Source organism: Ornithorhynchus anatinus, chromosome 8 (genome assembly GCF_004115215.2).
Source record: "Ornithorhynchus anatinus isolate Pmale09 chromosome 8, mOrnAna1.pri.v4, whole genome shotgun sequence".
Taxonomy (NCBI): Eukaryota; Metazoa; Chordata; class Mammalia; order Monotremata; family Ornithorhynchidae; genus Ornithorhynchus; species Ornithorhynchus anatinus.
Window position 1 is genome coordinate 20841936 of NC_041735.1, and position 25086 is coordinate 20867021.

The following is a 25086-nucleotide window of genomic DNA, read 5'->3' on the forward strand; positions in this document are numbered from 1 at the left end:
TGCAAAGGAAAAACCCAGGGGCCTCAGTGAAGCTGGGGAGATTCACTACAAGCTTCAGAACCAGCCTTGATTGCTCCAGGATTTTTATTCCTTGACATCCCAGGGAGACCTCAGAATTCACATGTTCTGAAGTGGATCCATAGAAAGGGCGATTCAGATTACTCTATGAGACCTGTCCTGGGAAGACAGTGCAGGTTCTTTCCTAGGTAACACATTCACATCCCAAGAATTAGTGGGGAGGAGGGAAGGAAAAAAAGGAGAAGGAAGGGGGGGAAGGCTGCTAACCTAAAAAGATTGGAGCCAAAATCCTGGAGGAAAATGAGGTTAATAAATTCTTAGCCATACTCTTCCTTTCTGTGCTTTTAATCCGGGGGGCAGAGTTCAAGGTCATTGAAAAACCCAAGAGAAATTTGGTCTGGGGAGTGGCGGGAGGAGGAACCTTCAGGAAGGTGAGGGAAGGCAAGTAGAGGTTGCAGACAGCATGAAGAGATATTCATGAAAAATCTCAAGTCCCCTGCAGCTGCTGGAGTGGTTTGGTGTCTTGGCACTGCAGCTAAATGAGAAATGCTGGGGTGACAACTAAGAATGTGCCCTTGGTGAGACCCCAATATTCAGGGGTTTTTTGTTGGCATAAAGAGTGTAAGACACTTCCCAAAAGGGGTCCGGCGGAGGTTGTTCTGGCACCCGGATGTCCGGCTTCCAGTCTAAAACCCTAATCATTTCTCTATTGCCTCGTGTGTGATTGTGCTGGCTCCTCGGCATATCTTAGAGGCTCCTGATGCCGAGAGTGGGGTGAGGAAAATGGAAGTAGCTGGAGGAAAATGGGGGCCCCTAGGAGAGCATTGTTTAGAAAACCAAATTATATGGGTGGCCAGACCTGAGGTCCAGAGACGTCAGAGCGCACCCCTGCAGCACTGGACAGAGCTGGACAGAAAAAGAAGCCTGGACCAACTGACTCCCAAACGTCAGGTTAACCAGGTCTCCTGACAGTCAAAGATTCAGAAGAGTCCCATGCAGCCCCCTTTGGGTCCCCGTGACCCAATTTCCCAGCTCACACCCACGTTTTCGTCTCCCACCGCTATTCTTTCCCGGCTGCCGTGTCGGAAGGCCGGAGCCAGCTCTTAGGGGCCTGCCTTGCCCTCCTTCCTAATGTCCCGTTCTTTGACTCTGCGGAAAACCCCAATCAAAGCATTTATCCCTTTTTTAAGGGGCTAAGAGGAGGAAAAAAAAAAAAACCCACCCCCACCCCCACCCCCGACTCTGCCAGGGTAAACCATCTGCACCAGAATAGGGAGGGAGGGAGGGCGGTTTCCAATCGAGAAGAGGTCTGCCTGTCAATCCCACCGAGGCCTGGTGTTACCCCTCTCCCTCCGGCTAGTCCTTGTCCATCTTTGGCACCTTTGGAAACCAACGAGGCCACCTTCCTCGATCGGCTAATTGGTATTCCGAGCTGGGGCCCCCTCTTTTCCTTCCTCTGTTCCTTTCTCTGCCTCCCCCTCCCTGCTTTCTCCTCCCTCCCTCCTCCTCCCCGCCCTCTCCTCCCTCCTCCTTCCTCTCCTCCCTTTGGATGGCCGCAGCCCCCCTAGAGCTGAGTCTCTCTCTCTCTCTGTCTCCCCCTCTCCCTCTGCTCCTTTCCACAGCATTGCAGCAGTCGAGCGTCCAGCAGGCTCCTCGCTCCTCCCTCCTCCAGCTTCCCGGGCCTCCTCGACCGCTGTCCCTCCAGCATCCTCGCCACCGCCCCAGCCAGCACCATGGCCAGCACCGTGTCAGGTCGGTCGCCCGCCCGGCCTTTCCTCCCCCCTCCGGATGGGAGCCGAGGACCACGGGGCGGGGTGGACGGGACGGGATGGACGGAGGGAAGGGCGGCGGCTTATTGTCCTGGCCTCCCGCCCTTCTGGATCTCCAGCTGGAGATCCGGGGCGCGGCAGCAGGCATCCATTTAGGGGAGGCCCCGGGAGGGATTGGTTTTGTTTCGCCGTCCCCCGTTTCCACCGCCAGCCCGTTGTCGGGCAGGGATGGGCTCCCTCCGTTGCCCAGTCGTACACCCCAAGCGCTTAGTACGGTGCTCCGCACCCAGTAAGCGCTCACTAAATACGACTGAAGGAAGGAAGGGGAGGGGGAGAGATTGAGAAATGCCCCCTCCAACGATCGGAGGAAAATGGGGTGTGTTGAGAAGGGGGGGGGGGGACCGAGAGCCACTCCCCATCATCCCCAGCCTCTTGGACAGAGGAGTCCAGACAGTAGGAGCCACGGGCAGAGGCGCCCTCAGCCTGGAGCTGGGGCGGGGCCCGGCTATGGCGCGGTGATGGACCCCGGTTTTGGGGGAGGGGTCCCTCTCCCCCCCCCCGCCCTCCAGCCCCTGCGGTATAAGGGTGGAGAAGAGGGGGTGCTGGGACCCCCCCAAGTAGGGCGATTGATGAACAGGGAGTCCGCAGGGCGTGACCCTCCCGCGCTACTGCACTGCGCCCTGTTTTTTGGAGGGGATGGTGGGGGGGGGGGGATCTTCAATCTGGAGGCCCTCCAGATCCGTGGGAGGGGGCTGGGTTAGCCTGGGCTGGGCCGGGGGGGGGAGCTTTGGCGTCGAGCTTGGCGCATTTTCTTTCTTGTGTCCCCCCCCCCGCCTCCCCCTCCAAAAAAATTCTCTGATTGCGGCTGAGCTCGTTCCCCTGAGGACCGGCCAGGCCCTCCCACCCCTTGCTGGGAACGCAAAGGCTGCGAGGATCGATCGATAGGTCGCAACGGATCGCCTATTATTGAGTCGATGGAGGGAAGGATCGATCAGTCGATGGAGGTGCCCCGTTAGGAGGACGGGTAGACGGGGAGTCAGAGGCAGATGCGAGAGGGGGCGGGAGGGGAGGAGAAAGGAGAAAGCGGGGATTGATAAAAGGGTGGAGAGGGCCACGCAGACAGATCGATCGATTGCTGCTTATAGGGCCAGATCAGCCAGGGCTTGCTCCCGGGACAGATAATAATGATGGTATTTGTTAAACGCTTACTATGTGCCGAGCACTGTTCTAAGCGCTGGGCACTGTTCTAAGATCTTTGGAGGGGGAGAGGAGGTAGAGGGCGATGAGCCGATGGAGCCAGTTCAGGGTGCGGTCTCGGATCCCCCCCTCCCCAGTGGGGGGGGGGGGAGGGAGGGTCTGGTGTGGAGGAAGGGATGGAGGAGGAGGAAAAGAAAGAAGGGGAGGAGGACACTCCCTGCAGCAATGTCCTGCTAGATCCCCTATTCCCCGAGCATCCTCTGGAGCCGGGTAGGGAAAGAGGACGGAGGAGGAGGAGGAGAGACTGAAGGACAGGGGATTAGGGAACCCCCAAACAGCTTTTGTTGGAAAGATTTCTGCCTAAAAGTCGGAAAGTGAGTGTGTGTGTGTGTGTGTGTGTGTGTGCGCGCGCGCGCGTCCCCGCCAGCGCGCGCTTTTCTGGGCGTGTGGTCCCCACCCTCTTCCTTGGATGCAGACCTGGCTCTCTTCCATTTGCTTAGAACAGGAGTCCATTCTCCCCTGCGATCTAATCCCCAGGGCAGAGAGTCAAATGGTTCCACCCTAAGCAGGGCTGGTCTGTTTTTTTTTTTTTTTAAATAACAACAACAACAACAACAAAACCCCCAAACGCCTTGCTACGAACCACCCGCTTGGTCCTTTCTCTTTCCTTTTCACCGGCTCTTCCTTCCAGAAGCTACCATCTTTTCTCTACCTCTGGGCTCAGAGTGAGAGACCATGGAGCCGAAACCCAAGAATGGCAGAACCAGAGGAAGGAGTGACCATGACAGTGACCAGGAGGGGATTCAGTGGTTCCTTTCCCTTCTTCCCCTCGCTCTGGGTAGAGAAAAATGATTCTGGAAAAATGATTGAGACTGCAGAATCAAAAGAGCTAAATCCTTTCCTCCCTCCACTCAAGCTGCGACAGACCTGCCCCTGGGGATGAACTGAGTGGTTGAGGGGAAATCTTCTTTGCCTTCTCCATAGATCCATATAGATCAGAATGAGCTCCAGATGAAGATGTGGTTGTGTCTGCCCCTTTCCTTCAGTCCTCCCCAACAGGAGCTGCTGCTTGGCTTCCTCCCCTGCAGCCATCTAATGGTGGAACAGCCTGGGGTTGGTGCAGATTTAGAACTCCCAAAGAGGGTTGGGAGGAGGAGAGGGAAGCGGTCTGGACGTTACTTTCCTGGGGGTGGGGTCATTTAAACAACCTTATTTGAGCTAGAGAGGGAAAGAGGCTTAAACTGAAGCAGGAGGGACTTAGGTCAGGCAAAGAATTGTAAAAGTGGCAGGAAATTGAGAGGGCATTTACTCTGCCCTCCCACCTTCAGTCATCGATTTATTAAAGAATTTCAAGTAAGGGGATTCTTCCGCTTCCCTTAATAATACATTTCAGTGTTTTTAAAACCTTCTTCGATAGAAGATTCTCATAGCTAGTCTAAATCCCTGACTGCAATCTTAGCTTGTTTCTTCTACTTTGGCTCTTTATAGGGATAAAGAACGTCTAATCACAATCCCCTGCATATTTTTAATCTATATATTTAATGACAGTTATTAAGCCTTCTCTTCCTCCCTTTGTCCTGTGATCCTTTTTTCCCAACTAAATAATCCCTGTTTCTTTTACTTCGAATCTTATATTCCAACTCTGTTACAATTTCTTTGTTGTCATGAACCCGTTATCAGTTGTAGTTGTGGAACTCAGAATTGGATTAAATATTCTTGCAGGGATCTGACTAGTGCTGAGTCTAAAGAAAGGATTTCTTTTTGGTTCCTACCGCTATTCTTTGATTAATGTATTCCAATATCATGCTGGCTTTTTCAAAATAACTCTGCATTGCTGGCCCTCATTCAGCTTTCGGTCCATTATGACTCCTAGAGATATTTCTTTCATGCTCACCTAGAGCCAGCTAATTCCCCATCTTGAATTTGAATTGTTTTTCCTCCTCAAGCGGTTGCACAACCTGCATTTTTGCCTACTGAATTGCATTTTTCTTGCTTTGGTCCACTTCTCCAATTTACCAGATATTTGAAATTCTAATCCTATCCTCCAAGGTTCTGTCCTTTTATTCATATTAATGTCTGTCTCCCCCTCTAGACTGTAAACTCGTTATGGGCAGGGAACACGTCTGTTTATCCAGTTGTATCGTACTCTCCCAAACACTTAGTACAGTGCTTCATGCAAAGTAAGCACTCAATAAATACAATTGAATGATTGTCCATCACCCCCCCCCCAACACTACCAATATTTATGCCACTTGAAATTCAATGACCATGCTTTCAATTCCATAATCCCTTGTCATTGATGGGATTTGGGCCAACCTCTGCGGAACATCACTTCTATCCTCACGGGATGGCACTGAATCACTGACAAAAATTATTTTAAAAGGATCTTCCATCCTACCTAGTAATTGTAGACCCTAATTCTTCATTTTACTAATGAGCATGCTTTGAGAGTCAGATTACTGAAATAAAGATATAGCAAACTGCATGTATTATTTTATATCAATCCTTCAAGCCCAGCCCTGGGTCAGAGAACATTAGATCGGTCTGAGAGAATTTTCTATTTCTAAAATCAGGCTGGTACCGAATATTCAGTATTTTCTAGGGATTGTTTTTGCAAAACATTTTTTGCTGTAGTCTTCTTTCGGGTCTAAAGTTCAAGATTTTAGAGCTGTAATTTCCAGGATTTGTTTTAAAATGTAGGTATTAGACTAAGCTTTTTGTCCTCCACTCCTCCACTGGCCTTAGTGACCCTTAAAGCAGCGTGGCCTAGTGGAAAGAGTACAGGCCTGGGAGTTAAGTGGGTTCTAATCCTGGCTCCACCAGTTGTCTGCTGTGTGATATTGGGCAAGTCACTTAACTTCTCTGTACCTCAGTTTCCTCATCTGTAAAATGGGGATTTGATGCCTGTTCTCCCTCCCGCTTAGACTGTGAGCCCTGGGTGGGACAGGGTCTGCTTCTGATCTGAATGTTTTGTACTGACCCCAGTGTTTAATACAGTGCTTGGCACAAAGTAAGTGCTTGACCAGTACCACAATTTTTAAATACTCCAGGTGCCAGTCACAGCATCTACCGATTTGAATATATCCTTCTAATTTATTTATGCCAGTATTTGTATCATGAAGTTTTCCCCGAGTTGCACCTTTATTTTATTTTATCTGAATCACCCACATCCTGTGCAGTGCTATTCTAGTTTGCAGTTCATTTTTTTTGGTAAAGATTTAAAAAAAGGATCATGATCTATTACCAGTTTTCCCTTTCCATCTATTCAGGGAACAACACTTTTATATCTCTCTTGTTCCTGATATATTTTCTCCATTCATTTTTTTTTCACAAGTTGCATCTCATTACCTGGTTTATTCTTTTCATTTTATGCCAAAAGCCTTTTCTAGTTTTCATTACTCTCTGGTGATAAAATCTGGCACCACTTTTTGCAGCATTTCCATTTGAAGATCAGCTCTTTCTGCAGTTCTTTTTTTTAAATCAAGTAGGTTCCTCTCACATCCTCACCTTCACTGAGTCTTTAGTTTCTTCTTAAGCTCCTTGAGGGCAGGGTTCATGTCTATGGACTCTCTTAAGTATTTAATACAGTACAGTAAGCTTCCAAAAAACACCAATGATTGATTTAATCTTACTCCCAGATTTAAGGGTTTCTATTTTAGGAAACTGGACTCAACAAAGTACTGTTAAAGGATGCATATTTCTGGCCATTTTGTGTTTTACAAAAGGTTTTTAATTCCACCTAGAGACAGTGTTCTATTCAGGGAGTGCATGTTGCTTGTGTGAAGTTGTGGTGTGTATGTATGTGTATGTCCACATATCTCTATTAAAAAACCTCATACATGCATGTATGTTTTAAAATTCCTTTTCCTTTGTTTGCTTCCAACTCTGAAGTTCATCCCCACTGAGGGAAAATTTGAAATCAATTTCCTCCTCTAGAGAGGGATTGGCTTCTGGACACACCCCAGTCAAAGACCCATTGATTCAATCTCTGCCTCTCTGCATTCACTCTGCACTGGAGGTGGTAGAACAGCCCACACTGTAGGGGAGGGTCTAATCCAGAAATGAGAAACAGGTTTTCCTCACTGAAGTGAGCAGGCAAGTCCTTGAAGAGATTTTTATGACTGCCTTTATCCTAAGCCATCAACCAGACTACTGAAATTTAGGTTGGGTCACCTTTCTGCCTGGTTTTGAGATAGCCATTTCACCACCCTCTCTCTGGCCAAGCAACCACCACCAAGGGCCCTGTTACACAGAATAATGACCTATCCAAGCAGCCAGATCTACCCATGCCTGTGCAGTCCTCAAGCATGCAATGTTCTAGAGGGTATTCAGGCATTTCTTTGGTGTCCGGTGAGGTAAGTTGTATTTTTCTTCAAATCCATGTGAATTCTGCACTGACCTGAGGCCACAGAACCAACTGGATTGGGGAGCATTTGTGATGGTAGATTTTTCTTTGGAACCTGATTACAAGGTTGGGTCTTATTCTAATTTGTGGAATTTGGAGTGGCAAAGTTATAGCTGGGAGGAAGAAATGAATGTGGATCTCTTTACTAAACCCATGGAAAACATTCTACTGAACTGTCAAGAGATCTAGGAAGCGGCTGCCCATTCCTGTTACCATTCCCAATATGGGCTTTTCATCTCCACACTCTATCCAAATCCAGCTTCTCCTCCTCTCATTCCAGAAAATTCCCGGCTAGACTACTGTGTCAGCCTTCTCTCTGACCTCCCTTCCTCCTCTCTCGCCCCGCTCCAGTCTATTCTTCACTCCGCTGCCCGGCTCATCTTCCCGCAGAAACGATCTGGGCATGTCACTCCCCTTCTTAAACAACTCCAGTGGTTGCCTATCAACCTCCGCTCCCAACAAAAACTCCTCACTCTAGGCTTCAAGGCTCTCCATCACCTTGCCCCTTCCTACCTCTCCTCCTTTCTCTCTTTCTACCACCCACCCCGCACGCTCCGCTCCTCTGCCGCCCACCTCCTCACCGTCCCTCGGTCTCGCCTATCCCGCCGTCGACCCCTGGGCCACGTCCTCCCGCGGTCCCGGAACGCCCTCCCTCCTCACCTCCGCCAAACTGATTCTCTTCCCCTCTTCAAAACCCTACTTAAAACTCACCTCCTCCAAGAGGCCTTCCCAGACTGAGCTCCTCTTCTCTCTCTACTCCCTCTGCCACCCCCACTTTACCTCTCCGTAGCTAAACCCTCTTTTTCCCCTTTTCCCTCTGCTCCTCCACCTTTCCCTTCCCATACCCACAGCACTGTACTCGTCTGCTCAACTGTATATATTTCCATTACCCTGTTCATTTTGTTAATGAATTGTACATCGCCTTGATTCTATTTAGTTGCCATCGGTTTTTACGAGATGTTCTTCCCCTTGACTCTATTTATTGCCATTGTTCTTGTCTGTCCATCTCCCCCGATTAGACTGTAAGCCCGTCAAACGGCAGGGACTGTCTCTACCTGTTGCCGACTTGTTCATCCCAAGTGCTTAGTACAGTGCTCTGCACATAGTAAGCGCTCAATAAATACTATTGAATGAATGAATGAATGAAATTCCCTGAAAATCCCTCATAGCTCTGAAATGGTGTACCTTTTCTTCTCTTTTCAAAAATGTAAGAAATAACACTTCTGGTCTGCTCCTACCCTTGCCCTGTAGAGTGTCTTGCAGGATGTAAAATCCCCAGAGACCCTTCCTGTCCCCTCACAGGGGTCACTAGCAGTTGGAGCAACTAGTTGGGAAAAGCCAGTCAGATCCTGACTGCTTCCTGCTACCAGCTGGAGTGTCTGAAATGACCAGAGAAGTGAAAAAGACAGGAGACTTTGGATTCAGAGAGGCTCCTTCTTGGCAGCCCTACATGATTCTTTTGCCCCTGGATGCATTCTGGCAATTTTCCCTATAAGGGTTTAGGACAGATGGGTATTATCAGCATGGGCAAGAACTTTGGTGCAAGTCAAACCAGGCAACTTTCCTGGTAGATCCCTTAAGGGACTAACTTGTTGGCTTAATACCCTTTGCCTGGGGTTGGAAGCTTCTCTGAATGACCTCAGGCCAGGGCCCAGGTTCTAAATCAGTTCAGTGCTATGAGGGAAAGGATGGGGAAGGTAAAGCCTTAGGTGGAATCGTGCCTTTTTGAATCTTTTGAGGCCTCTAGGATGCTGGACTGTCAGTCTGCCTCTGCATAGGATAAGATCGAAAGATTGAAAAGTGGCCCAGAATCTACACTTTTCTCATTCTTCCGTCCCCGTCCCCCCATTCCCCCCGCTTACGATTTTTCCACCACTGGATGCTAATATTAGGAAGAATTGAAAATAATCCTATTTGACCCAGTTCAGCAGTGGCAGGACTCAATATCATTAGTTTAAACTGCTGCAGGGAATGTTTTAAATGACAATGCAGCCTTGTGCCTGAGTGGCCCAGGAGTCTTCCCAAGGCAACCGCTTAAGAATGTTGATCGGTTTTCCTTTGCCTCTGTTGCCCTGATTCCAGCCTGTCAGGCCTTTGAAAGCTGGCCTGGCACACTCGCTGCCCTCACATCATGTCACCCTGGGTCCTCGGTCCCAACCTGCCTCGCACCAACAGCTTGCGCAAGCAGCCGCAACCTGCATAAAATGTCGAACGTTGGAAGGCTGTAGCTATGGTCGCAGTGGCTCTGGGCCTGCTGGGCCCTGAGTTACAAAGAGCCTGAAATTGCTCCTTCGGGCCATAGTACCCTACTTCTTTTGTTTTTATTTATTTTTTGTTTGTTTCTATCCATGTCCTTATCTTCTAAGATGTTTTTGTGTTCATAGTGTTTTGTTTTTCAAACAATCCCTCAGTAGTATGGGTACTTACTGTGTGCACAACACTGTACTTAAGTGCTTTGGGGAGTACGATGCAAGAGGGGTGGTAGATATGTTCCCTGCCCACAAGGAGTTTTCGGTCTAGAGGGGTAGACAGACATCAAAATAAATAATGGAAATGTACATTAGTGCCCTGTGGCTGAGGGTGGGGTGAATATCATTTGCTTAAAGGGTATAAATCCAAGTGCAGGGGTGATGCAGAAGGGAGAGGGAATAGGGGAAATGAGGGTTTAAGTAGGGGAAAGCCTCTTGGAAATGAGCTTTTAATAAGGCTTTGAACTTATTTTCCCATCCAAAACCTGTCCTCCTGTGACTTTCCCATCACTGTAGACAGCACCACCATCCTCCCTGTCTCACAAGCCCACAATCTTGGCATTATCCTCGACTCATCTCTCTGTCAACCCACATATTCAGTCTATCAATAAATCCTGTTGGTTATACATTCACAACATCATTTATTATATCCACCTTGACTACTCCATCTTTCCTGCTGTCCTCCCTCCCTCTTCACCTTCCCCACCCCGTCCATGCTTTGTTATTCTGCCTAGATGAACTTTCAAAAAAAAAAATCATCCCATGTTTCCCCACACCTTAAGAACCTCCAGTCATTATCCATCCACCTCATAGCAAACAGAAACTCCTTACCATTGATTTTAAAGCACTCAATCACCTTGTCTCACATCTTATCTTACCTCACTGATTTGCTACTGCAAACCAGTCCGCTCACTTCACTCCTCTACTAGCAACCTACTCACTGTACCTTGACCTCATCTATTCTCGCTGTGGACCCCCGACCCACATCCTTCTTCTGGCTTGGAACCCTCCCCTTCTACTGAAATCCCATCTCCTCCAAGAGGCCTTCCCTGACTAAGCCTTCATTTCCTCATAATGTGGCTAGTCTCCTTCCCCATTTATTCTTAGATTGTAAGCTCCTTTGAGGGCCAAGAACTGTGTCTAATTCTCACCCGTGTATTCTTTCCTAGCTCTTAGAATAATGCTTTGTACACAGAAGACAATGAATAAATACGCCTCCTCCTACTGCTACAGTGGAGTATGTCGGGGGAGGGGACTGGGCTGGGTCTGAAAATGCCCCAAATGCCGTGTGTCCCTTAGGCGGACATGTTATTGACTGTTCAGGGTGGTCTCTGAAGTAGGATTAGTAGAGCTAGGCTCCAAAAGCACTAGTTCTGTTTGTACTGTCCTGCGACTGCTCAGATTAGCATGAATATAATGTTAATTATACTCCTTGAAGAGTTTGGACAAGGGTACTAACAGGCAAGTTACCCAGACTGGTAGGGGTATCACCGAATGTTTGTATTTCCATGTTACTTCTAAATTCTGTTTTTGGAGTCTTAGCTTGCCAGGCTCCTTTTCCCTTTCATTCATTCATTCATATTTGTTGAACATTTACTGTGTGCAGAGCACCGTACTAAACATTTGGGAGAGTACAATATAACAATAAGCAGACCCACTCCCTGCCAACAACGAGTTTACAGTCTAGATGGCGGGGGGGGGACATAAATTAATATAAATAAATAAATTATGGATGTGTATACAAATGCTGTGGGGATGGATTGGGGAGAATGAATAAAGGGAAGAAGGTAGGATGATGAAGAAGGGAATGGGAGAAGAGGAAAGGTGGGCTTAGTTAGGGAGAGGGCCTCTTGGAGGAGATGTGCCTTCCTTTGCCTCCTCCCTCCTCCATGTTCAGGATGACCTTTCCTCCCCGCCTCGGCCTGATTCCTCTTCACTGGCTCACCTTTCTCTCCCATCCATCTCTGATTCATCCATCTCTCCCTTCCCTGAGTCACTGGGTTGTGCGCTGAGATCATGTTCCCAAAAGAACCATGTTGTAAACCCCTTGCACCTTCCTCCCCAATTCTTTCCAAAAGGAAAGTGATTTTGAGTTCCAGGAGGCTTAACCATTGTTTTCAATCTGGAAGAATTCAGTAGGTCCTCTTAGGCAGGGGCTTGAGGTCTAGCCTGGGCATCTCGAAAACAGCTGCTGCCGTACAGATTCAGACTGGCCATTGTGATCAGGGAACTCTGTTATGTGGTACTTTCCCAAGTGCTTAGTGCAGTGTTCTGCACATAGTAAGTGCTTGATTAATACGATCGATTGATTGATTGGCAGGCTCAAAATGATAGGAGGGAAGGAGGGGGGAATGAAGAAGTACTGGACAGCTCAACAACTCCCAACCAAGCCTCTTTCACTGCTTCTGTAGCTGGGATCCAACCCTGTGCTATCTTCAATTTGTGCATTGCTGTTCTCGACCAGGCTAGGCTTGGAGAATAGCCACATTTTTCGTGTTTTATGCAGCCTTTGTACATCACTTCCACACCTCACTGTGGTGATCACGGGGCTTGACCCAATTGTGCAGACAAATTGAAAAAGAAAAAAATACAACCTACAAAAATTCTTGTTATGGACTTATGCTGTCGAGTCGTCTCCGGCCCATAGCGATGTCGTGGACACATCTCTCCCAGAATGCCCCACCTCCATCTGTGGTCGTTCTGGTAGTGGATCCAGAGAGTTTCACCAGCTCAATTATTTGCCCTGATCCCACAAATATTTATCAGTGTCTTACAGCCATACCCAAAACTCTCTGCTTGCGACATCACTTAGCCAAGAAAAGATAAATGCAAGACTTTAGCTAGCTCTCAAAACTTCCCTAGTAACACAGTTCACATGAGAGCCTAACACTGAAAAGAATTGAGGTGAATTATGAGAAAAAATGTAAGAGAATAACTAGTTATAGTTCAGTTTGAAGGAAGAAAAGCAGGAGAAAAAAGGGAGGTTCACAAACCATTTGTTGGGAGAAGAAGCTAATTATGATTCATGTCCAGGTTCCACTTACTGCCACTGGTTTTTTAAATTAATGAGGCCCCATCTAGCTTAATTCACATATGTAAAGTGCTCTGAGATCTACAGAAGCAACATGCTTATGGAAAGGCAAATAAAAATGACAATGGGAATAAATGAAATAATAACACTGCATATCTTCCTCTAGACTGTGAGCTCGTTATAGGCAGGGAATGTGTCTGTTGTTGTATTGTACTCTCCCAAGTGCTTAGTTCAATGCTTTGCACACAATAAGTGCTCAATAAATATGATTAAATGAATGAATTAATGAATCTTCCTGAAGGAGGTTTGTTGGTGATTATTCCTATGAATAGTGAACCTTGCACTTAGCTAACTAGAAACACTCCTAGTGCTAAAGATACTATTTCTCTCATTTTTCAGAGACTGGCTCCTTCTCCCTACACCTTGACAGAGGGTGGGGCCTGGCCATGTAGGAGAGAAGCACTTACTATGTGCCAGACACTGTACTAAGTCCTGGGGTAGGTACAGGGTAATCAGGTTGAACAGAGTCCATGCCCCACATGAGGTTCACAGTCTTAATCCCCATATTACAGATGAAGTAACCAAAGCACAGAGAAGTTAAGTGACTTGCCCAAGGTCACACAGCAGAGAACTGGCAGAGTCAAGATTAGAATTCAGGTCCTTCTGACTCCCAGGCCTGGGCTTTAGCCACTAGTCCATGCTGCTTCTCTGACTGGCTTGGACTCTGAGTTTTCACAGCAGGGCTCCCTCAGCCACCTGAAGCTTTGTAAACACTTTTGACTGCTGATGTTGGGAGATGCAGCCGTGTTTCTGGAGCTAATAGAAGTAGCAATGTTTATATTATCTCTTCATTCCGATTGCCTCTGCAGCCTACAAGGAGAAGATGAAGGAGCTGTCTGTGCTCTCACTGATCTGTTCTTGCTTCTACACTCAACCACACCCCAACACCATTTATCAGTATGGAGGTAAGAACTCCCCTCCCCACAAAGCCCCTTCCTTCAATTCACCCAGCAGGACCCCATTCTCACTTCTCAGCTCATTTAAGTCACCTGAAGAGGTCAGCCAATTCAGTTAACCCAAGACCTCCTGTTCTCCCAGCTGGAGGATTGATTCTCTCTCTCTTTTGTAGTGAAGGGTCTGCCAGGACTCTTGCTTTGGTCCCTTTAAACTGTGTTTGGGCCTCAGCTCCCTGGGTCCTATCCCCAATGCTCTTCAACTTATCCTAGTGCCTGTAGGTCAATTTCCTGAGCCACTGGTGCAGGAGACACAGATTCCCTTTTTCTATTCTGCCTTGTGTCTGGAGAAATCCACAAGAGGGGAGAGGCTGCCTACTGTCTCCACTGGAGTGCTAGGGAGTGAGCTGGGTTAATGGATTCTTCCTCAGATTGTACTATGGTAGATGTTAGGAGGAAGAAACGGGGGTCCAGTTGATCTCACTTTCAATCAACTGGGAGGCCAAGGTTTAAATAAAACCCCAACAGTGGCAAGGGTTGTTGCTTGGATTGCTCGAAAGCCTTCCTGATCCCAGCTCCTGGAGGGAGTTTATCCAGTACTGCTGGCAAGTCATAGATTTGCACCAGAGGGAGAAAGAGAAGTGGTGGGAAAGAGCCAGTTGGAAATATAAAACTGAGCAGGATCAGGTCCTTCCCTCTCAGGTTCCTGTCAACCTCAGTTGCTTCCTGTCTAGGAATTTCATCATCTAAAATTCCTGCTACAATGGATCTTAAGTGAAAGCCCTTAGTCTTACTGTAAGGGTCAGGAGGGCTTCCTTCACCCTGATGTAGCTTCTCCCCAGGTGGAAACTTGGAGCAGTACTGGCTGAAACAGCCGTGGGTCTGTTTTCTCCTCCAGACATGGAAGTTAAGCAGCTGGACAAGAGGGCATCGGGCCAGAGCTTTGAGGTGATCTTAAAGTCACCTTCGGACCTGTCTCCCGAGAGCCCTGTGCTCTCCTCTCCCCCCAAGAAGAAGGATGTCTCCTTGGAGGAGCTGCAGAAGAGGTTGGAGGCTGCAGAAGAGAGGAGGAAGGTAAGAAGATGGGCTCAGACTTGTCTTCTCCCCTCCTTCACCCCATCCCTGTTTCATTATATGATTTGTCCTTAAGAGTCATATATCAATCAGTCCTTGACCAGCATAAGATAGATTTACCAAAACCTGCAGACCTTCTATCTATCTAGAAGGGACCCAGAGAACTTTTGCTACATAAACTCACCAAATATATGTGGTTTGGTCTGCCTCTGACCAGCTGGCTGGGGTCTGATTTGGTATATTATTATTCTTAATATATTATTTTATCATTATGAATAAAAATGGTATTTATTACATGCTTAATCTGTGCCAAGCACTGGCTTAAGTGGCGAAGTAGTTACAAGATGATCAGATTTGACAAAGTCCTTGTCCCTCTTGGGAGGGAGGGAGAGCAGGGATCTTAAACCCATTTTACAGATGAGGAAACAGAGGTCCAGAGAGGTTAAGGGACTCACTCAAGGTCACACAGCAGGTGAGGGGTGGAAGTGGGATTAGAACTCATGTCATCTGACTCTCAAGCCCATGCTGCTTCCCATCCTTTTGTCCTTTTGCATGGAGCTTTATACTGCTCCATTGATTCGGTCCTGTATCCTGGTGTCATCCCCCCTACCCCCCGCCCCAAACTCACTACCCACCCGACCTCCTAGAGCAGGTGGAGGAAGTTGGGGCCAGGCTGGACTCCCAAGAAGTGGGGATTGCTGGTTTGGGAGTTTTGGAACTGAAGTTCTGGACTGGTGAGGGATTGCAAGGTAGCAGCATCCTCAAGGAGAGACCTTGCTTCAAACCTAAGCCCTTGGAACCCAGAGCATGGCCTTTAGCAGAGGACAGCTTTGAAAACCCAAGGAATACGGCTGGTATGCAGAGATGGCACTCCTCGTTGAACCCCCTCACTCCCCACCCTCAGTGATCTTATCCTTGCAGCACCCTGCAAGGTAGGGAGGATGTAGAAACGTCTCTGTCCAGATAAAGAAAATGTCCAGACCACACAAGTTCAGGACAGAACCAGGATTGGATAGCTCACTTCTGGTCTTTGTCCTCTCCCTTCACCATCACCTCTTGGCATAGGGGCATTTGCATTTGACCAAGCTGAAGGCTTTATAGAATATTCCACATAACACTAGGGCATCTAGGTGCTTAAGGTCATTTCATACTAAACCCTCCCCTCTCTACCCACAGTATATAACAATATATACAGTCCATAGACAAGTTTCTAGTCTAGAAGAAGGAATGCCCCTCTTCGCTCATTCAATACTATTTATTGAGCGCTTACTGTGTGCACAGCACTATACCTCTTGCCAATTCGACCCTTCTCTGCTAAAGGCCATGTCCCTTAGTACTTTTCTCTGCAGTACATCATTACTGTTTAAGGGCTCCTTGCATCTTAATGTCATACTATCCATCCTTTGGCATGCAACCTGATTAAAACAGAGCCTGGGGACTGCCTTAGAGTGTGGAACCCAAACTGGAATAGGGCCAGGGCACCAGCAGCAACTCCTCTAAGGCATTTTTTTTTCCAGCCAATCCAGACTTTGAAGGTTCAGAAAGCCCTTAGGAGGTGAGATTTATTTTTGAGGCTCAGTCTTGGTGCAGCGGGGGAAGGTAAGACCGGCTTCAGGGGAGCCTCAGAGGGCCAGTTGCAGATCTTGTGGTGCTTGTGAGGCAGTGTGGACCCTCAAGACCTGCTGCAGTTCTGATCCACATATTATTCCCATGATCCCTGCTAAATGGTCGTGGTATTTCTCGAGCCATAGGAGGATTAACCCAGGGGAAGCGGAGAAATTCAGAACCGACACAAAGTGGGGTAAAAAATGGAAATAAATCATTTCGGAGTGGATCCTTTGGGTGTTTTCCAGTAAACATGCTGCCTGGTTTTCTGCCACTATTGACTCTTTCTGTTCTCCTAATCACAGGAGGCTTTGAAAGGGGGGACTCCCCTCAGGAATCAGCAGGGAGCAAGAAATGGGTCTGAACAATGATGTATCTGATATCCCAACACAAGGGCCGTTCATTCACCTCCAGTCCCCGCCCCAGGCGGCACCACATGACCCAAGAGACCATGAGAGAATCTGATCTAATTCTGAGGGTCTGATCCTAATGGAACTTGATCTGTGGTCTACTCCCTTCCCCGGGCCCTCCCTCCCATCTCCCCCTTGTATGGCACACAACAACTGGCCAGGAGAGTAATGTGGTTAGTCAACAAAATCTTGGATGAGGAGTTGGGTGGTGGTTTATTCCTTGCTGCAAACCCCTTGGGCAAACCCCTCTTCCATCCTGTAAAATGAGAGCGAGCAATCACCTCCCCCTCCACACCCCCGATCTCCGGGGCATTTTTGATTGATTTTATTATCAATTATATATTATATATTAATGATTTATTTTAAAATATGTATTCCCCTCTGGTCTGTAAGCTCCTTGTGAGCGGGGAATGCGTCTGCCACCACTGTTATACTCTCATACCACTGGTTGATGAAAAGCAAGCTGGAAAAGAGGGTTGTTAGTCCATTAAAGACTTGGGAGTCAAGAGAAGCAGCATGGCCAGGAGGAAAGAGTATTGGCCTGGGAGTCAGGGGACCTAGGTTCTAATCCCCACTCTGCTAATTGTTTGCTGTGTAACCTTGGGCAAAGCACTTAACTTCTCTGTGCTCAGTTTCCGCAACTGAAAAACATGGGTTAAACACCTGTTCTCCCTCCTAATTAGACTGAGCCCCATATCCTACCTAACTTACTTGTATCTACCCCAGCGCTTAGAATAGTGTTTGACACATAGTAAGCACTTAACAAAAACCATAAAAAAAGAGAAAGGAAGGACCAGTCTTGCCTTCAGTTTGCAATGGTCCCCCGCCTGCTGGATACATATCTGCTTAAATAATAAGAAGTAATTAAAAATAATAATTGTAGTGTTTGTTAAGCGCTTACTATGTGCCAGACACTGTACTAAGTGCTGGGGTGGGTAAAAGTAACTCGGTTAGGACACAGTCCCTGTTCCACATGGGTCTCACAGTCTTCATCCCCATTTTAGAGATGAGGTAACTGAGGCACAGAGAAGTGAAGTGACTTGCCCAAGGTCACACAGCAGACAAGTGGCAGAGCCAGAATTAGAACCCAGGTCCTTCCGACTCCCAGAACCATGCTCGATCTCTGGTGCCTCTGAATGTTCTGGGTGTTCTTTTCATGCTGTATCCTTCGGTTTCACCCAGACCCAGGAGGCCCAGGTGCTGAAGCAACTGGCGGAGAAGCGCGAGCACGAGAGGGAGGTGCTGCACAAGGCCCTGGAGGAGAACAACAACTTCAGCCGACTGGCCGAGGAGAAGCTCAACTACAAGATGGAGCTGAGCAAGGAGATTCGTGAGGCTCACCTAGCCGCGTTGAGGGAAAGGCTCCGTGAGAAGGCAAGTGCCAGATCTCCCTACTACTTGCCCACCCCCCTGCCTGGCCCCGGGTCAGGGCGGGCAGGAGTGGGAAACGTTCTTGTTGCTCGCTTGTTCTGGCTTGCCAGCTTGCTCTCTCCAGTCCTCCTAGCTGGCTCGTAGAATCAATCAAGGGTATCGATTAAATGCTACCTGTGTGCAGTGTACTGTGCTCAGTGCTAGGAAGAGTACACTATAACAGAGTTGGTAGACAAGTTCCTTGCCCATAAGGAGCTTACAATCTGGGGGAAGCTTAAGGAGAGCTAGCAGGAGGGCCCCCAACAAGTTATCCACTCCCTACCTTTGCTTCCGAGCCATCTGGACAGAAGGCAGTCTCTCAAGGGAAGCGAGGTTTTTATCCCACTTCATTTACCCATCCCCATAACTCCTCAGCCTTCCTGCAAGGAAATTCTTCCTGATGGCGAACCTAAATTGCCACTACTGCAACTGCAACGTCTTTCCTCTTGCTCTCTCTGCTGAATAGTCATTCATTTTATTGGAGGTAACGATTTCTTTTCTCCAGGTTAAAATCTCTCTTAAATTTAACTTCTCTTCTTAGGCCTTATTTTCCTTCCCTTAATTCTCTGGAGATTTCCCAAACCTCTCCATTCTCTGTCATTTCCTTCCTTCCTTCTGCCTGTGAAGCCCGACAGAGGCCGGATCCTTTGCTTCTCACAGATTCCCGTTGCCTTGAAAGTCTGGTGAGGAGCAGGCCTTTTCCTGGTTCTGCCTGATAACAGACAAGCTAATGGTTTCAGGTCTCCTTTCCTCTGTCCTCTCCAGATATGAGGAAATGGGAAAAAGGGCACTAGATCAGGGCCTCTGTCCCAGAGACTGAGAGCTTCTTTTATCATCACCTGCTGGGCCTTACATTACTGGATGAGTCCAAGCTCAAACCAGCCTCTCTGGTAGGTCTTAAGGGGAGGGAACAGGCAAAGACTCTTCTGTGGAACTCAAGTATGCGTCCCAGGCATTAACTTGGAAAATGGGGTGACTCCTGAGGAGGAGGAACAAGGAAAGAAGAAAGTATCCAGGAACAAGAAGAGGGAATGGATGAGAAGCCAAGGTTCCCCACAGGATGCCCTCACCCCCACCCGCCCCACCCTACTTAACCCTTCCCATGTCTTTGCAGGAACTGCACGCAGCTGAGGTCCGCAGGAACAAGGAGCAGCGAGAGGAGATCTCTGGTTAAAGGGCTTTTCTACACATTTAGCACCTGGGTCCTGATAACAACAAAAAAAAACCCAACCCACATTTTATTTTTACTTTGAGTTTGTCTATATGCAACTTGGGTTCTTCCCTGCCTCTTCCCTTTGCCCATCCCTGTGTTAATCCCCCAGCTTTACGCTTCTCTCTCTCTCTCTGCAACCTTAATTATCCAGTCCTTGTTGGGGCTCACAGGCCATACACACCTCTAAGCAGAATAGTATCTAGTTCACATGAATATAGAGTCAATCAGTCAAGTCAATCACCTGATCAGGTAATCTGCTTCTTGTGGGGTTTTTGGTTCCTTTGGAGAATCTTTCTTATACCAATGTGAAGAATGAAGACATTAATAAATTCAACCAGCAGTGGCACGGACATGTGGATTTCTTATCCAGAAGTTCATTACCATTTCTTTGTCATTTAAAGGGAATTGACTCTGAGCCACCCAAATTCTTGGGTGCCCTTGTGATCATTTCTTCTCGGGGAAAAAAAAGGAAAAAAAAAAGAGTGCTGGCCTATCCAGTTATCTTTAGTACTGGAATAGAAGAGGAAGAGAAGAAGGAAGTGGATAGCATGGGGAGTTGTTCCCTTCTCTGGATCACTGATTTCCAGTTTAAACGTCACGAAGTTAATTTGAAAGTTGTCGCCATCCAGTGGCTGTTTCTTGGCCTAGGTAGTGGTAAATCCATGTTTTCGTGGGCCCCACTCAGAAACTCCCTTCAAACTCATTGTACGGAACCACCAGAGATCAGTTTCTGAAGGGGTGTGGAAACTAAAGGATTTTTTTAGACACAGCCCTTCTAGGTTAAAGTTTAGTCTGGGAAGTCACGGTTGCCCTTTTGCCACCTGGGTTGAACCCACTGAGGTGTATTGTTACTGCCCAGCTGACCCTGCATCACAGACACTGAAATTCCACTCACAAAAACATTGGGGTGGGGAATTCAAGGTTTGACCCAGCAAGCAGCAACACCGAGGGACCCCCTCCAAGATTCAGAGCAGGAGTGTGGCAAGACTGCTGAGGTCTAGCTATGATGAGGTAATTGAGACCCATTAAAAACTCTAGTTGCTAAGCTTGTAGGAAACTGCTGGGAAGATGGCAGTTTCGGGAAAGGGATCTCGAGTCAGATGAGAGAGAATACAGGCTGGTCTCATTTCTGGACTTCTGCCAAGAGGAGGTAAAAAGAGCTGAGTTTGAGGTAATCTGTCCAATTGTCTGGGTAGCCACTCAAGCCACCACAGCCCCTTTATGTGTCAACCAGCATCCCGTTGGCAAAAGGACACTTGTGAACACTTACTGAACTTGTGCAGGTCACACATTAAATGCAGGTGCAGAGTTTGGAGCACATGAGAGGGTGGATTCAATATAGAGCAAAGAAAAGATACAAGGCAACTGGCCCAGGTCATAATTGGCATTTCATCCTTGTGCAATAGAAAGGTTTGCTGGAGTTCCACTTCCCAAGAATTGATATTGATATTGACCACAAAATTCATGTTAACTTTCATAAATATCTAAAACCTTCTCCAAGGTGGCTGGGGTCTAGCTCTCCCAAGACAATCCAAAGAGGAAAGAAAGTCCCAATTTCTACGCGTGACCATGATGCAACTTTTTCCTCAAATGCAGCCTCCTGCTTTGAACAGCTCTGGGCATGGCAGCCCTGAGAATACTTCTCCTTGGTGGCTACGAGGGGATGGCATGGGTGGGGTGAGATGAGTAGGTAGCGGTGAACACAAAAGCCATGGGTCATTGACTAGTAGTTTAGATGCTTTTTGGAGAATGGCCAGCTTATCTTGCGGGGAGGGAGGAAGGGGAGTTTCTGCAATGAAATATTCAGAGAAGGTGACCCTGCTTGGATTTCACCCAGATATTGCTTGACGTGAGACTTGGTGAAGTCCAGGGTGAGTCTGACCTTTCTCCAAAGTCCGTATTTCCTCCGAGACAGAAATGAGCAGATCGCTATAAAAAGGACAGGTCAATTAATATTCATCTTTGTCATGCTACTAAGTTCCCTTCTCCTTAAATGCAGGTGTTACCTTAGAGTTTGGTTTGAGTGAACCTGGACCACCAAGGGATGGCAGATCAGGTTTCCTTTCGGAACACCTGGAGTGAACCCTAGCGGGAACCAAGGAGTGGGAAGGTAAATTGGATTGGATTTCATTAGCGCCCCCCCGCCCAAAACCTGATGTTGAACAAAATCCAAGACCGACATACAGTATCCTGGAAATTTCCGTTGGCCTTACTCCTTGAAAACAAGTTGTTTGTCCAGCTCTGACACGGAGGGTTTCCTATTGCGTGTCTGGGAGTCAACTGGCCACCAAAAAAAGGCAAAAAAAAAAAAAAAGGCAAAAAAGAAAGCAAAAAAATATAGCTTTGAGTGACAGAAGAGGGCTCGGCCCAGATAACCTCTCATTGACAGAGCGGCTCATTCAGTTAAGAGGAAGAGAGAGGAGCAGGGCAGGGCTGACCTAAGGCGATTCAGCCAGTCTGGTGGAAGTGGTTCCTGTGCTTGTGAGGAGGCCCCTAACTGCTACGATGTCTGCAGTGTGGAGGTTGGGGTGGGCAAGGAGGGAGGCCTGTGAGGGCCAGTGAAACCTGTGGAACGTAGCCATAGCCTTGCAGGGGGATCATTGCTTCCTCTGTCACACAGCACTGCACCACCAAGATTGCCTCTATGGAGATCCGGAGATAATAATTAGGGTTTAGCTGGGACCAAAGGCTGCTAAAAGTACTTTATGGAACAGGGAATGGGGAAGGGGAACTGAGGGTTGAATTTCTTAATAGTCACCGTTACCAGTTTCTATCAGGTAGCAGTTCATAGCGAAAGCCTCGTATAATAATGCAGACTCATCTCATCCATATAGGAAAAGGTAAATTTTAAAACAGTTAAACTGCTTATAAATTAAATGAACAAATAAAAACCTGTGTGTGCAAGATATGGTTGAAACTGTCAAAATGTCCGTGCCCTGCATTCGTGGGATCTGGGAAACTGTCTGCAAGATATTAACTCTGTCCTACTCTGTGGCTCTGAGTGTTTTGCTTGGTATGTAATTTCAACCTGGAGCTTGTTGTAAATACTGTTTTTATTACTATAATTATTAATTGCTATGATCATGATGATGATAAGAAATGTTGTATTCATAAGCACGAGTTTGAAAACAACAAAACCATTTTCCTCTCTGGCAAACTCTAGGGGCCCAACAGTTTCAAGGTGCACCTGGAAGGAGTGAAGCGGTGGGTGGGGTTGGGGGTTGTATGGAGGTGAAACCTAGCTTCACCCCTTTGCCGAGTTTGGGAGCTAGTGCTGAGGACTTTTATCCACATCCACTAACCCCCTTACATCTTGCTGGCTGAGATACCAGCCCAAGGGAAGTGCAAGCCTCAGAGAAGGTTAATGAGCAGGTTAATTGATTTTAGGGGGACCTGGGGGAGTCTTACAACTTCAGAAGCACAGGCAGCTGGAAAGAGGGCCCTGACCACCTTCAGGGTCAAGACCCAGAGCAGGGCCCCTGGTTTCTGTGAGAGAGGATGGGAAATTTCAACTTCCTCACTTTACTTCCTGGGTACTGCTGGCAAATGCAGCTGACTTCTTTTGCAGCCACACCAACTAGTTGACTGAACCTTTCTTGAATGCAGTGGGGCGGGTGGGATGCGGTGGGGAGGGGGTTAATGATGAATGCCAGAATCTGCTTCTCCCTAAGCTCTTCTTGATGGCCTTACCCCTTTCTTTGATCTCCAGCTCTCCAACCCGGGTCACATATTTATTTTCATTTAGTTTACCTCCTAGGATTGTTCTCAGATGGCTGAGTGCCTGTTGGGACTTTGTGCTTATCACTGGGTCTCCCCCTTTCTCCATCCCTAGTGTGGTCTCACTGCCCCTCTTTCCCCCCATCACTTGTGTCCACCTTGGCTGTACTCTTTCCCATTAGCGATGGTTCTCAAAGTAATCGGCAGGGCCCAGAGCTGAATCTGACATTTACCAGATCATGTGTACTGGTACAGTTTATCCCAAGGATGGGAAGCAGATCGTGGGTGGGCATAGGGAGGAAGTAGATTAGCCTGACGTGTTGGAAACTCTGTGTTTCCAGGGGGACGTGTCCTTCCCCCGGCCAAGTGGAGCAGGCAAGAGAAGACAATTCACTTGCATTTTGAGGATGCTAACTGCAAAACTGAGCCTCTCACCCTCCTAGAACATTTGATCACGCACATTTGCAGCTCTCCCGAGCGCACCAGCACACTAGACCTCCTTCCCCCATCCCTGGAGTGTAGAGCCATCTGCTATCATACATAGCTGGACCAGAGAAACCCCAATTCTTCCTTCCTTACTACAGGGCCCCTTACGATTCCTGCCCTTTCAGTCGATTCAGCTCAGGCCGGATCAACCACTCCTTTGAGGAGAGGAGGAATCTTAAAAGAATTAGGCTGTGAGAGTTCTCCCCTGAGAGCAGGAATACTCCTTTCTCGGCTCCCTACTTCTCACTTCAGTGCCTGGAAGATGGAAGATTCTCCTCCCAAGGAAATTGTAAAGGCTGAAGAGAAAATGAAGAGGAGGGAGGAGGCAAGACCTCGAAAGAGAGATGATGACAAAGGAAAAGGGCCTGGAGGTACAGTCGTGGGATAGAGGGGGTACTCTATTATTTTCTTTGGAAGTCAAGAGTGTTCAGAAAATAAGTGACTAGCTTTTCTATAGCCAGAATGAAAAAAAGAGACCTGACCAGTTAGAAGTGATCTTATGGTCACTTCCCACTACCTTTCTTACTTTTGAATGTGAACTCCTAACTGTTGGCTTAGCGTGGTCCTTGTCTATTTGGTGCCCACTTTAAAGTCTGCAGCTTCAGGGGAGGGAGATTGGTTTTGTTGTAAACAATCCTTAATATAGTGGAAATGTAGAAAACAAAAAACACTGCCTCCAGAATTTCAATTATGAGTAGCTGTCCACAGGTCTGGGTGCTCATCTATTAAAATGGAGGGTAAAATGAGGGTATCCCTTTAAGACTCAAATTTCAATGTTTCTTTAATTTAATTAGAGCACTGGGACATTGTGACTTTCTAATTTAGCCTCTGAATTACAATGTTCACCTTGGTCTACTGTGCACTAGAGCATTCCATTAAAGCTTCATTGTCTTTAAAAGATCTTCCACCTAAGCATGTGAGCATGCACTGTGGTATACATATATACATACATACATGGACACACGGAGTGCATATGTATGCATAGACACACAGCCCAAAATTCACTTGCATATATCCCCTCATGAAGTCAGGGAATGGCTGATTATGGTGCTAATTTACTTCCTAACCATGTTAGGGGATGACATGTTGTATTAGGACCAATAAATTCCATCTCTGTAGTCAGTTGTCTCATGTTATGGAGAAAAGGGGGTGTTGGAATTTCTGTTGCCATCAAGTTGAAAGAGAATATCCTTCATTTAATTATCACCAGTTTCCATGAATAAGAAAAAAATATAGCAAGGTTTTGCAAAAACTATTACTGTGAAGGAAAATGAGAACCAAAATGGCACCCAGCATTTACCCTTGCACTATATATCCGGTTTTGGTTTACATGTCATCGGCCTTTTGCGGGATCCACTCCTCATGATGAAACGCGTATACTTCCAAGTAAACAAATTGATAAGAATCTTGTAATGGTGTTACAAATGGACTTCCCGCCACTCTGACAGAGCCTTGTCTGGTTTATTTAGTGCATTTCATTGTCAACTTAAGGTGGTTGTTGTGCAAAAGACGTGATTATGAAAAAAAATAAAGTTGGTATGAAACCAAA

General features: G+C 47.3%; 1 protein-coding gene across 2 annotated transcripts; it reads left to right on the forward strand.

The window, feature by feature from the left end:
• The first annotated feature begins 1561 nt into the window (after positions 1–1561).
• Positions 1562–25086, forward strand: STMN3 (stathmin 3). Of its 2 annotated transcripts, XM_007668786.3 has the most exons (5): positions 1562–1770; positions 13539–13634; positions 14521–14696; positions 17894–18085; positions 19236–25086. In XM_007668786.3, the coding sequence occupies exons 1-5, from the start codon at positions 1752–1754 to the stop codon at positions 19293–19295; spliced, it is 543 nt and encodes a 180-aa protein (XP_007666976.1). In that variant the 5' UTR covers positions 1562–1751; the 3' UTR covers positions 19296–25086. The 2 variants fall into 2 exon arrangements, with proteins under 2 accessions (XP_007666976.1, XP_007666977.1); XM_007668787.3 differs by lacking the exons at positions 1562–1770; positions 13539–13634 and adding an exon at positions 13822–14024.

What these genes read in the sequence shown, in the direction of transcription:
- STMN3 (XM_007668786.3), top strand. An exon ending in CACCATTTATCAGTATGGAG is followed by an intron (nt 13,635 to 14,520) that starts GTAAGAACTCCC and finishes TTTCTCCTCCAG; the next exon opens with ACATGGAAGTTAAGCAGCTG. An exon ending in GGGAAAGGCTCCGTGAGAAG is followed by an intron (nt 18,086 to 19,235) that starts GCAAGTGCCAGA and finishes ATGTCTTTGCAG; the next exon opens with GAACTGCACGCAGCTGAGGT.